The sequence below is a fragment of the Rattus rattus genome, chromosome 5 (genome assembly GCF_011064425.1).
Source record: "Rattus rattus isolate New Zealand chromosome 5, Rrattus_CSIRO_v1, whole genome shotgun sequence".
NCBI classification, from domain to species: domain Eukaryota; kingdom Metazoa; phylum Chordata; class Mammalia; order Rodentia; family Muridae; genus Rattus; species Rattus rattus.
The window spans coordinates 9,314,224-9,327,348 of record NC_046158.1 but is presented as its reverse complement, the minus strand read 5'-3'; the positions used below and the strand labels follow the sequence as shown (position 1 = coordinate 9,327,348).

At 50.6% G+C, this 13,125-nt stretch overlaps 1 protein-coding gene across 3 annotated transcripts in view; it reads right to left on the bottom strand.

Moving 5' to 3' along the window:
- Window positions 1-13,125, bottom strand: part of Vav2 (vav guanine nucleotide exchange factor 2) — a 168,381-nt gene that overhangs the window by 73,967 nt on the left and 81,289 nt on the right. For all 3 annotated transcript variants that reach the window (XM_032902989.1, XM_032902990.1, XM_032902991.1), the window contains exon 3: window positions 626-684. In XM_032902989.1, coding sequence (XP_032758880.1) covers window positions 626-684 — 59 coding nt within the window. The remainder of the gene's footprint in view (window positions 1-625; window positions 685-13,125) is intronic.

Below are 13,125 nucleotides of genomic sequence, written 5' to 3'. Positions count from 1 at the left end.
TTAGGAGAGACCCTTCCGGTCACCCTTGCCCCTGGCCTGTATCCTCAGGATGCCCTCAGACATGACAGAAAAGAACAGCTCTGTGTACCCCAACCCCCAGGTGAGATGAAACCTATCTTCCTGACTGTACATCAGAGGTCAAAATCATCAATGTTCGGTTCTCACCTGGGCCACCCAACCCTCTCGGCTACATCTCACTCATGAATCGGAGAGAGATCGCAGGCGGCAGGAGCATTAGCGGCTGAACCATCCTGTCCATGCAGGTCAGAATGAGGCAATCTATGGGGGCTGGGCCCTCTGGAAGCCCTGTGGGAGCTCTAAGGCCTATGGGTAGAGAAGTGCACTCCCCAGCCCTGTGAACTCACACCAGTTCCAGCATTCCAACCAGGACCCTGGCCCAGAGCTGGGAGGTGCATTCAAGCAGGCAATGATCTGTGCTAGGATTAATTTGCTGATCTTATTACCTAAATCGAAAGTAATTTTGCAGCCATCATAACATGCTTGCAAGATTTCCCCAGTGTGAACCCTCTCCCACACAGCCTTGGCTGCACAGTCAGAGTGTGAAAGCTCCTGGTTCAGACCCAGAGGCCGGAGCCTGACCTGATGGTGTCACTAGGGAGCTCACCTGATCCCTTTGCTCTGCGCGATGCTGTGCAGGGACAGACGGGACACTGCAGAGATGACCTGGGGGGAGACAAGAGAGAGTTCCGTCATCACAAACTGCACCAAGGGTTCTGCAAGCCTGGAAACTGTTAACTAAGCACACCTTGTAGCAACAACAGAGCTTTTCAGGCTCAGCACCTGTGCAGTGTTTATTGCATGAAATCTATTATTCAGCCGCATTAACATTTGCTGAGAGCTGCTGTGCTCATGGTAGGGTGCCTCCAGGAGGAATGGATTTCCACTTATGAGGCTGTGCTTCCCCCTTCAGCCCCCTGCCCTGCTTATGAGCCACCCCAAACTGTTTTCTTTAGCAGGCGGAAGAAATGCTTCAACGGGGCTGCTGTGGGTTCTTTCTTAACTGAGGTCCTGCCTACAGAGGGCTCATCCAGCGCTTCTATTCTAGAAGGGTCTATATGACTAACAGCACCCTGTGACCACAGTAAGTTACTAACCCATCTCAGAGATAGAGACATGGAGGCCCGGAGAGGTCCAGTCACACCACAGCTCCAGTGCCACAAGGACACAAACACCTGCGTGTAGTGCTCCACTCAAGCCCCAGCTCCAAGTCAGGCATCTCAACAGACACCAGCTCCCCGTCAGGATGGCGAAGGCAAAGGAATCCCACGTCCAGAGCCACATGAACCTTTGTAATGTCTCCCCAGGTTGACAGACTCCTCAAAACACAAGTTTGGAAACACAGGGCAAGCAGCAATGGCCATCCCTCAGCCCCAACAACCTGGTCCAACCCTAATAAACCAGGAGCTACCAGACATGAAGGGCCCTCTCCCCCAACCTCAAATGCCCCTAACAGTTATTCCACAGAACTTTATAATGACTCACAGAAAGCAGGCAGAAGGCAGGAAGGTTCATAGGTCAATATGGAGAAACCAAGGTAAGGAGGAAGGGCGTGGCTGGCCCAAGAAGTATGACATATAATTACAATTATTCAACAGAATGAGTGGATACAAAGCAAGCCCCACGGCAGGCACCATGCACAAGCTGGGTCCAGAGAGCCACACACATGTCAGCAAGTTCATGTGTCCTATGGGTACATATGAGCATAGCTGTGTATATTTCGTACACTTGTTCATATGCCTGCATGTGTGAACTGCAAGCTCTCATGTGTGCTCTGTGTGCACACACATGCATCTGGGTTGGGGGAAAAAACACAGGCAAACTGGTAAGCCACTGCTCACTCTATAGACACTAGGGCAAGCCAGAGCCTGGCTGTCCTGGGGAACTGACCTCAGCGGGTACCGCGTGCACTATCCCATAGGATTCCAGGCCTCACCATCTCACTGTGCATACTTGGTAAGGAAAAGAGAAACGCCCTCATTTGCCCAAAGCCCTCAGCAGGAACACACTCCCCGGAGTTCCTTTAGGCTGTTCTGTACTCAGTAGCGATTTTCAAAGGGAAAACGCCACAGCAGAGGCTTTTTCTATGCCCAATGGGTGGTGGATTGAGTCCACAGCTGAGTGTGTGTCTGGGTCTCCTGTCAGTGTCTATATTTCAGGCTAAGACTCAGGGAAGTTATGGTGGGGAATAACTGGGGTCCTCTGTGTTTGCTCAGACAAGTCTCAAAGGGCTTGATACGCAGCTGGCCCAGTTGTGGCTCCCAGCAGCCTGCTCTACAAGAGGCCTTTCACAAATAACAGGCAAAATGGCTTTTGGTGTTATTTTTGGCTTTTAAGGGCTCTAAATAGTTCAGGGAAATAAAAATTAAGGTAAAACTATGTCCTGATTGGTACTCAACAGAAATGCTGGAAATGCAAGCTCTGAAGGGCACGGCCAGTCTATTCTCCTCTGCCTCCTGAGGCATATATTGTTAACTGCTAATCAATTGATATATGCTTTCCCATGAGTCAACACAGGGACAGAAACTTAGCAGAGTCCAAAGATGGCGTCAGCCATCAGTCTTCACAGCACAGAAGCCACAACCTGTTCCCCAAGCCAGACACACAGACAAGGCCTCATTCTCACAGGTGGAGGCCATGACTGCCAACCGGTAGATGTAGGTCTTCTTCATCCGTACGTCTGTCTGTAGTCCTGCAGCTGGCCTAAACCTGGTGCTGGGCACTCATACCTTGCTACAAAACTAAAGTTTAGCAGTCTGTAGAGAAGCCACAGCAGCAGGCACAGGAGGCAGCCCCCTTCCACGGCATAAACACAACCAACTCTGCGGGATGCCCTTCCCTCCGTCCTAACGTGCAATGTCCCTTCCATCTGGTGCCTGTGCAAGGAGGAGACTGACTCTAGTGACCCCAAGCAGGGCCTTCAGAGACCAACACAGGACCCTGAGAGAACTATGGGGTAGTTCTTCACGTGAAGCCCAGCAAAGGGTTAAGAGGAAAACCAGTTGCTGCAGAAGAAGAAAAGCCATTCAGTGCTCCCCGGCCCCATGGTGCTTCTGGTGGTGCCCTCTCACTCTGAGACTACACAGCCAGGTGTTCCCCAGGGCTAAACTCTTGGCTGACCATCAAAAGCCTCCCTGCCAGGGCCCCTGGGGACTTCTGAACAGGGAAATGTCAAACGATGACATTTTCCCAACTTTCATTTCCGCCTCCCAGCTGCGTCCCTGATAATAAATGGAGGCAACCCCCGCTTCTCCCCTCTCTCCTCAGACACCCAGCTCCGTCCTCTGTGCTATCACTTACCCAGCTTTGTCAAAACCCAAGCAGAGCCAGTGGTGTGTGCTGGGGGGAGTCCAGGGATCAGAAAGGAGCCAGCGGTCAAGCCCCAGGAGAATGGCAGCTGCACCGCCAGCTCCCGGGTGCTGCACTCGCTGATGTCCTTGATAGCCACCAGGGTCTCACACGCGAACACGCACAGTGATAACTAAAGGAAGGTGTGCATTGGGCAGCCCAGAGCATGGGTGACCCAGTCAGGGTCTGGGTTATGGCTGTAAATCTTGGCTCCACCCCACCCACATATGCTCTACCTCCAAATGCCCAGACTCCAGCAGCCTACATACATGACAGAAGGCAGACCCCACCCCACCCTGCTCCACAATGTTTGGAATTCAGGAATCTACGTTTACCGTCAAGGTCCTATGTGGTTGAAATGTGCACCCTTCTCTAGAAAGTAAGCAACACTGGTCATATTACAAGCTGGGTCACAGCCAGAGAAAGGGCCAGAGAGCACGCAGCCATGTTGTCCACCTCTGGGTGCCTTGCAGAGACAGAGATCCCAAAAGAACACCCAGAGGAGATGAGTACGTTCCAGCTGGACCACAAGGCAGAATGACCAGGAAGGACCTGAGGAGAGACAGGGATCTAGAGGAAGACCTAGGTCAACGGGAGAGCCACCTGCAGAAAAGGCCTCAGCAAGCTTGCTCTTCCCCAACTGCCAAGCAACAGCGACATCCATCCTGGGAGCCCTGAGCAACCCAGCCATCAGCAACCAGACTTCGAGCTTTAGGTCTATAATCCTGCCCAGGCTAAAGTGACAGGCAGGCACAGGCAGCTGACTTCGAAGACAGAATTACACTTCTGCCCAGAAGTGACAGGAAGCAGGCCTCTGCCCCCGTCCCCAGTCTGCACATCCGGGTCCTGGCAGGTGCAGGGTCCTGCCAGAGGGCTTTTACCACAGCAGCTCAGTCTGAAGGGAGAGATGCGGCAGATGTGGGCTGTACTCGCCCTGGTGCGTACTGCAGGGCCCTGGCCATTTTCTCCATTTTCTCTGCCCAGAACTCACAGCAAAGGCCTATGTTCTAGAATCCTGGGTGCTATGCAGGCCTGGACACTGGCTGCCGATCTGTGAGGATACACCCTGAGAACGTTTTAGAAAGGTAGTACCTTCCCAAAAGGTCAACACACACAAAAAGACATTTTGTACAGTTGCTCGAACAGCCAGAGAGATGCAGAGAGGGTGGATCAGGGCAGTCAGTGGGGGAGCCTGACCTGGATCCTGGTTCCAAAGGGGCTTTAAAACTCAGGGCTTTTCTCTAAAGATTATTGAGTTTCTCCCTTGTTCGTGTCCAGAGGCATCCCCTGCAGCTGTTTCGGAGTGCTGGAAAATCTGGCAGCATCTTAATTATATAACCCAAGGAGTCCAGGGATGAGTAGAGTGCATTCACAACCAGGGATTCCTGCCCCTCAGGAAATGACTCTGCAGGAGGGACCACTGGGGCAGAACTGCTTGGAGACATACACTGCATGTGAGAGTAAAAGCTTCCCAGACTAAGGAGACAGAACCATGGTACATGTCAAGACTGAGGATGCAGATCAGCGGTAACAACACTGCTGCTCTTCCAGAGGACCCAGATTTGGCTCCCTAGCACCTACAGATGCATCACCTGCCAATTAAAAAGCCTTCGGCTTAGGCAGGAAACAGGAGGAGGGACATGTGGGAGGAGAAAGTTCTGGAACAGAGCCAGGCAGGAGAGTCACCTGGGACTACTTGAGGAGACAGGTGCACGGCACCTGAGTATAGGTAACCAGCCACGTGGCAGAATGAGTTAAGACAAGTGGGATATCTTTAGTTATGATCAAGTCAGAGTACAGTCTAGCTAAATGGCCCACACATTTGTAAATACATTTTAAGTCTGAGACTTACTTCCGAGAGTATGGGGCTGGGAGGAAGAACCAGGTCTAACTTTTACAGCTTACAACTGTCTGTAATTCCAGTCCCAGGACTGTCTTCCAGCATCCATAGGCATGGTTCCCAGATAGGCACGGAGACAACACTCATACACATTAAAAATAAAGTTAAATGCATGCTCATTGAAAGAGCTGGTGGACACCAAACAACATGTCAGCAGCCACTAGCACTGGAGAGGAGTCCAGTCTGACCTTGAATAAACCCACCAGTATCCACCCACATCCCACAACCTATACAGCATAGATGCAAGCTCTACACAAACCTCCCTAAACAAACCCAAGATATGCCCAAGCCACAAGGTAGACACAGAAGACCACTCAAATCACCATGCCACAGCTACCGCCATTCCAGAGTTCAATCGCAAGCCTGGGGCCAGAGTTCCTCTTAAAAAAAAAAAATCAAGAAATGCTCTAAAAAGAGATTAGACTAGATTGAAATGAGCTAGCATGTGAAGCCGCGCCCCTCACCTTTGTTCCAAATGTGGATGTACAAGTCAAGTGTGAATGTACGTGGGTGGGCTCATGGATGGACAGATGGGTAGATTGGATAGATGGGATGGATGGAAGGATGGATTGATGGATGGATGGATGGATGGATGGATGGATGGATGGATGGATGGATGGGTGGGTGGATATATGGACAGATGGGTAGATTGTGTGGATGGATGGATGGATGGATGGATGGATGGATGGATGGATGGATGGATGGATGGATGGATAAGTGGATGGGTAGATGAATATATGGACATATGGGTAGACGGGTGAATGCTTGATGAATAAGCAGGTTAATAGAGAAAAGATGGGCAGATGGATGAATGGATGATTAGGCAAATGGATAAATGAGTGAGTAGGTAGATAAATAGGTAGTAGACATATGGATGGATGAGATAGTAAATAGATGAGCAGGTAGTAGACGGAAGGATAGATGAATGATGGGTAGAGATATATGGAGGAGTGAATAGTGGATAGATGGATAGAGAGATGGACTGATGGATACATGATATGAGTGAATGGGTAGACGGGTGGATGGATGGATGGATGGATGGATGGATGATGGAGGAGGTAGCAGGGATTGGCAAAAGAAGTCCCATTGTTTTAGTTTCCCTTCTGGTGCGTGAGAAAATGCCCTGACAAAAGCAACTTAAGGGAGAAAGGATTATTCTGGCTCATAGCTCGAGTACATCCATCATGTCAGAGAAGCCAAGGCAGCAGAAGCCAAGGCAGCAGAGGTCTGAAGAGGTCACATCACAACCAGAAAGCAGAGAGCATGAATGTCAGTGTTCAGTTCACTTTATCAATCTTATAGTCCAGGACCTGAGAACCCTCAGTAAAAATGGGTCATACTCACCAGTTAACCTAATCACTCCGATTCCTCGCGTGCACGCCCACAAGTGTCCCTGGAGGTTTGTTTCCTTGGTAAGCCCACATTCTACCAAGTTGACAAAGCTAAGCATCACACCTGCTAAACATGACGCAGGCCCTCCTTCGACCACTTACCGCTTCACGGTAGGCTTAGCTTAGGATCTAAACAGTAATAAGAGCTGGATCTAAACAGTAATAAGTGCCCCAGGTCAGTCTGGACTGAACCGTGCACTCCTATGAGTGTGCATGTGCATCTATGAGCTGTACCTCCCAAGCCCACAAAGACCAGCTCCTGATAACAAAGCCTTTCCTGGTCCCAGCTGAACACTCACCAGCCTTGCACATGGTCACCGAGGTCTACCCAGTGGACAGAAGTAGCCATTAAGAGATCCACTTGCAGCCTACCTTTGTCACACCTGCACTCACCCAGTGTGATCTTATGCTGGAGTGGTGAGATCACCGCTCACCATTGTCCTGGATCGCCGCAGGTCTGTGTGGAACACTCACATCCTCTCTGCCATGTTTGCCCACCCACAAACCCTCCATGCTGAGGTCCAGCCATCTCCTATGGAAGTTGCCACAGTCCAGAACTATCTGTCTGGATAGACAGAACCAACACCAGCCAGGGCTGACACATTTACACAGAGCGTCAGTCTCCCACTGTAACTCCAACTGTGACTGTCAGCTAGGGACTCCTCCAGCCAGACCTCAGGAAGAGCAATCCATCCAACCAGGCAGAAGCAATCAGAACTCCACTGCCCCAGCCAAAGCAGCTTCTCCCTCAGGACACAGGAGCTGACCCTGCCAGGGAGTCTGGCTCCTCTGAGCCTAGGCTGAAGGTGGTGTACAAGGGCTAGGGAATATGCCATCCACCAGCCCTGCTTGCCTGGACAGGAGTGTGATCAGGAGAGTTTCCTGTCCGCAATTCTGCTGTCATTAAGGATCAATAAGCAGGAACTGCTCAGACCTAGCCTAAGCAGCAAACTCTCTTATCAGCCACCACCATTCATCCGAACGCACTCGTGGGAAGAGCCAAATGGCACCATTATGAAGCTCATTTGAATATGTTGCCCCGGAAACTCACCTATCTGCCGCGGAAATCTGCAGCCCACACTGCTGCATATTCAGGGACAAATCACCATAAATTGCTTTCCAAGTCCAGCCTGCATACCCATCTTGTTTCCCCCTTTTTCTAAATATCAAAAGCAAGGTCGGGGGGAAAACTTGGCGATGCTGCCTTTGGAATGACAGTCGGCCAGCAAGAAGTGATTAATTATGAAACGTGTATAATCAGAGCTCTGCACTCGAGCTTCCAGCAGGAGGAGGCTGGAAAAACAAAAGCAAACAGAGACAGCCATTTCTCATCCACAGCATTTTGCCGGAGTGTCATTATGCCCAACGCTGGTGTCTCTTGAAGGGATTCAGCAGGTTGGGAAAGACAGGATAAGCCAGTCCACGACTACAGAGCAGCTGAGCGGCAGACTGAGAAACACCCCTGACTCATGACAAGTGAGGGGCAGCAACTCTAGAGTGGAGTATGTCACAGCAATGCCTGGCCGTCCCCAGAGGAGCTGGCTGGGTGGGTGGACGGATGGATTCATAGATGCTTGGATTCATGGATGGATTTATGGATTCATAAATGAATGGAGAATGGTTAAGAGGGTGGGTGGATGGATGGATGGATGGATGGATGGATGGATGGATGGATAGATGGATGGAAGGAAAAGGCAGGGAGGAACTCAGGATCCCTCTGCCAAGCCTTCCTGATGAAGAGAAAAAGATGACATTCTGAATACTTTAGCCTGCAAGTCCAAGTTGGCTAACCCAGCCTGCAAGATTTCTACACTGCATCTGTCTACACTGCATCTATCTTTACACACACACACACACACACACACACACACACACTCACACCCTGGGAATGACTGCTGTACTTTGCACTGAGAAAAGCAGAACCCAGAGAAACAATGTGACTTCACCAAGACCTTATGGCTGTGGAGGCCTGGGCTATGGCTCAAAGCCCAGGTCCTAACTATGCAGGAGCCTAAGGGCAGATATAGACATCTCCCCTGAAGGAGAAAACAGTCCTAACCAGGACAGATTCAGTGGCTACAGGGTTGGAGGAGCCATGTTGACCAGCTGCGGATCCAGCCTAGAGGGTCTTCTTGACCACACCTTGTGCATAACACAGAAAGACCAAAGGCACGGATGAGATACTCACAGAGGTGTTAGACCCAAAGGACATTAGGGTGACAAAGACACTAACCGCACCTGTGGGATCTGGGTGTCGAGCTGGTCAAACATGGCTAAGATCTTCATATCCAGCTAATCACGGCAAGAAATGACAGGGGACTGGGCCTGAAGAACAGCAACCCTGCCTTCCTCCCTGTGTTCACAGATCCTGCATGCCAACCTCCTGTGTCTTCCACAGGCTGTACTGGATTGGAGCACAGAGTATGACTTCCCCTCCTGTCTGATGGGAGATGGGCAAGCTGGGGGTGGAGTGACCACGGTCCTTACTGCTTCACACCTTTCCTGTCCCACTGCAATCAGCCAGGCAGGACACTGTGTAAGAGGGATCTGTCTTAAGGTGGACAGGGAAAGGGGCCTAGGAAAGAAACTGAGACGTGCACCAGGGCAAAAAATCTGACTAGGAGACCCTGGAGACAATCATGACATTCATCTGAGGAACCAGGAAAGAAGATACTCCGGAGAAGGGACCTATCTGCCCTCCTCAATGACGGAAGAAGGAACTGTCTGAGCACATGTCCCTTTCTGGGCAGCTACTTCGAATGGAGAGGTTCCAAAGGCCTCTGTTAGAGACAGTGGCTCAGATGAAGCAGATGAAAGATGTGTAACTATATTAATACTCATTAAGTGCCTACTATTTGCCAAGCATATTATAGAAACTATTTTAATTAATTTCAGATTGTGAATAAAACTGGCTGAGAAATATAAACTAGGAGAAATGTAAGGCCTGGGGTCCGGCCACTGACTGACTACACATCTCACTGAACACATCCATCTGTTATACTAGACATAACAGATCATGGCATCCATACTGCATTACCTCTCAGACCCCCCCGCCTATGCCCAGGCAGACATCGCTAATCAATCCTGGTGCTCATTCCTACTAAAATTGGGACTACCTACATAGTGCACCCTTTGCAGTGCCCCCAGCAGACATTACTATCAGATATGTGATATACAATAAAGAAACTGCCCACGTGGGAAGCTCCTGGACAGAACAGCCGAGGAGTTCGTGTGAGCACTGGTCAGAGTCACAAAGTTCTTGAGTATTGTATCTGAGACAGTACCAGACAGGGCTGGGCTGTAACAGTCCCTACCAGAATACTGCAGCAAAATCCTCAGAGGAAGGAGCTTGGCCACCATCTGGTCCACGCCCTTCAGTTAACAGACAGGAAACCTAAAACCAGCTCTGGAGATGACAACCAAAGAGGCCACCCAGCAATTTCCAGGCAGAACCCAGTCTAGGACAGAGGTTCCGCCTGCAGCCCAAGGCTCCTGTCTGCCAGCATCATCTGTGTTCAACATGATGGGTACTTTCCCAGCCTCCTGCAAATTTCTTCCCAGGAGGACTTCTTTATTCCCTCAAACCTCAAGGAGGCAGTTCTGTGGTGCCTCCATTTACAAAGGAGCCACTGAGGCCCAGGGGTCCCTGCCGGGAAGAGAGCAGTCAAGGCAGGCCCTACACAGCCCTCTGACAATAAGACCCCACTCTTTAACCCCTTCTGCCCAGAAAGGCCAGCTGTCCATCTGGATGTGAGGATGATGACAGTGGCTGATGGACAGGCACAGTCTCCAAAATCACAGCCCGGTCACCGAGCCAAGATCTGCAGCCCAATGAAGGATGGGAAGGCCATCCACCCCCTATCCACCCGGCCATGGCTAGCACACTCACCATCTGTGAATGCCAGTTCACTCATCCCAAGTTATTCTCTACCCCCACCTCAGAGGTGCCCTGCAGTGGTCACCAGGATGCAGTACCCTCTGCTCAGCCAGTTGGCCAGGAGGGAGCACAGACAGCACACTCAAACTGAACAGCACCCAAGCCCAGCTGAATCTACCCCATTACATCCTTCTCGAGATAGACTCAAGAGGACAGAGATGAGGTTCCACATCCCACAGCACAGGCCCCTGCTGGGAGGGACAAGGTTCACAAAGGAAACTGGCTTGGTGAGGTTTAGTTTGTTGCTATGTATTATAATGCTAAATGCTGGCCCCCAACGGCTGTTTGTCTCAGGGACAAGGAGATCATCAAGTACACCTCTCACAGCTTGGCCGCCAAGAGCTCCCACTTCATACTCCCAAGTGCATGCATGCTCAAACGCTTTACACATAAACCTGATCACACACACATACACACCTGCACATACATACACAAAGCTCATGCAGACACGCGCCAAGACATATAGACAATTCACACACAGCCACCCAGGAATATGAGCTCACACCCTACGTACACACACTGACACCAACTCACATAGGCAAGTGCTCAGAAACACGCTAATCCCCTTACATGATGTGTGAGTTATCGCCATGAGGAAAGCAACTTTAGGAAGTATTTATTTTGGCTCATGGCTTTAGGATACAATCCATCATGGCGGAGGGAAGTCTTGGTGGCAGGAACTTGGAGCTGCAGCCGAGAGTCAGGGAGGGACGAATGCTAGTACTCTCCTTTTTATTCAACCCATAGACCCCAACCCATGGAAGGTGCCACTCATATAAGGCTGTCATCTTACCTCCCTTAACCTAGTCTAAAGAATTACCTCAGGGACACGCCTAGAGGTTTGGCTCCTAAATGATGTCATACACTGTCAATTGGAGAACTAATATTAACAATCACACAAGAGTCAACACCTTCTTCTGGCATCCATGGGTCCTGGACACAGATGTACGAGGTGGTGCACAGATATACAAGCAAAACACTCATATACTCATGTTTTATTTTACATGTATGGGTATTTGCCTGCATGTATGTCTGTGCACCGTGTGTGTGCTGTGCCTGCAGAGGCTAGAAGAAAGCTCAGGTCCCATGGAACTGGCATTACAGACCATTGTGTGCAGCTAGGTAGGTGAGAGGAATTCCTCTACAAGGGTAGTCAGTGCTCTTAACCCTGGGCCATTTCTCTAGCCCCCATACCTAATTTATTTTTCTAAGGGCTGAAGGAGGAGAGGCTAGTCAGAGGAGGAAAAGGCCAAGGCTGGTCTGGTAGAACCTTCTACAGCTGGAAGGACGCCTTAAAGCTTCAGGAAGGAGTGAGGTCCTTTACACCCCAATTTTAGAATTCTTGCCAGAATGAACTCTTTTTCCCTCAGCACTGGGGTTGAACCAGGCCCTGGCCCAGGTTCTTGGGTTTTGTGGCACGATGACTGCAATAGTTTATTTTGGCTTCCAGAACACATTGGCTTAAAGGTAAGGGTCACCAAGGCTGAGGCTCACCCAGGCCAGCTTACTTTGCCCAGGACACCATACTGGGTACCCAAGAGCTGAGGGCCACCAGTCATCCTGGCAGGACTCCAAGGGCTCTGAAGGTCACTGAACCAAAAAAGGCTAAGTTCATCTACCCAGAACATCTTGTTGTTGGGCATATAATGATCCTCCTTTTCAGGAGGTCCTCCCAGGCCCCGCCCCAGTAACCAGTCCCTGGCAGCACTCTGTGGGGAGCTTTCCCTTCTCATGCTGTGGGATGCTTGGATGACCATGTCCTCCTCACCCAGATGGACACCATCATCTGCTCATCTAACATCCCCTGAGGGTTTACAGGGAGCCCTGGTGATTGATCACCACGACTCCACGCAAAGCCTGTAGCCAGTAAGCTCTATGGAGGAACACGTACTTAAAGAGTCTGCAGAGAGGGCCTGCGGGGAGCAGTGGGACGGCACAGCTGAGCCAGACGCACAACACAGAGTCCGCTGACGACTGTCTGTGCACTTAAAAATGTACAGGAACACACTGGAACAATGTGTAACAAGAACAACACTCGCTCTCCTGCCTCGAACACCCGTCCAGCTGATGGACAGGAGCAAGCAGGGCTCAGCAGAGTGGTCCCCTCAGGGACAGACTGCAACCCTGGGCAATGAGCTCCCATCTCAGGGGGCTGGCACTATACACCCATCTACCCAGAAGACCCCAGACTCATTGCCGCTCTGGAATTTAAGAACATCCCCCCCCACCCCCCAAGGCTCACAGGCAACTGATCACCCTCTATCAGTTGACTTCTCTCATAGTCAAGGAGAGGATTCAAATCTAGTGGTGAGATTTCAGACCACCAGCTCCAAAGACAAACAAGACAATCAGTCATGCGACCTCTCGGTCATAGGCACAGGTACATGTACACTTGACAAAGCCACCTACACGAGCATCATGGGCTCCTCTCCTCAACCATTGGTTTGAGTCACCTACATACTTGTCCCACCTACATACTTGTCCTACCTCCAGGCCATCAAACCCAGTTCAGAAGCCATCCAGCAAAGAAG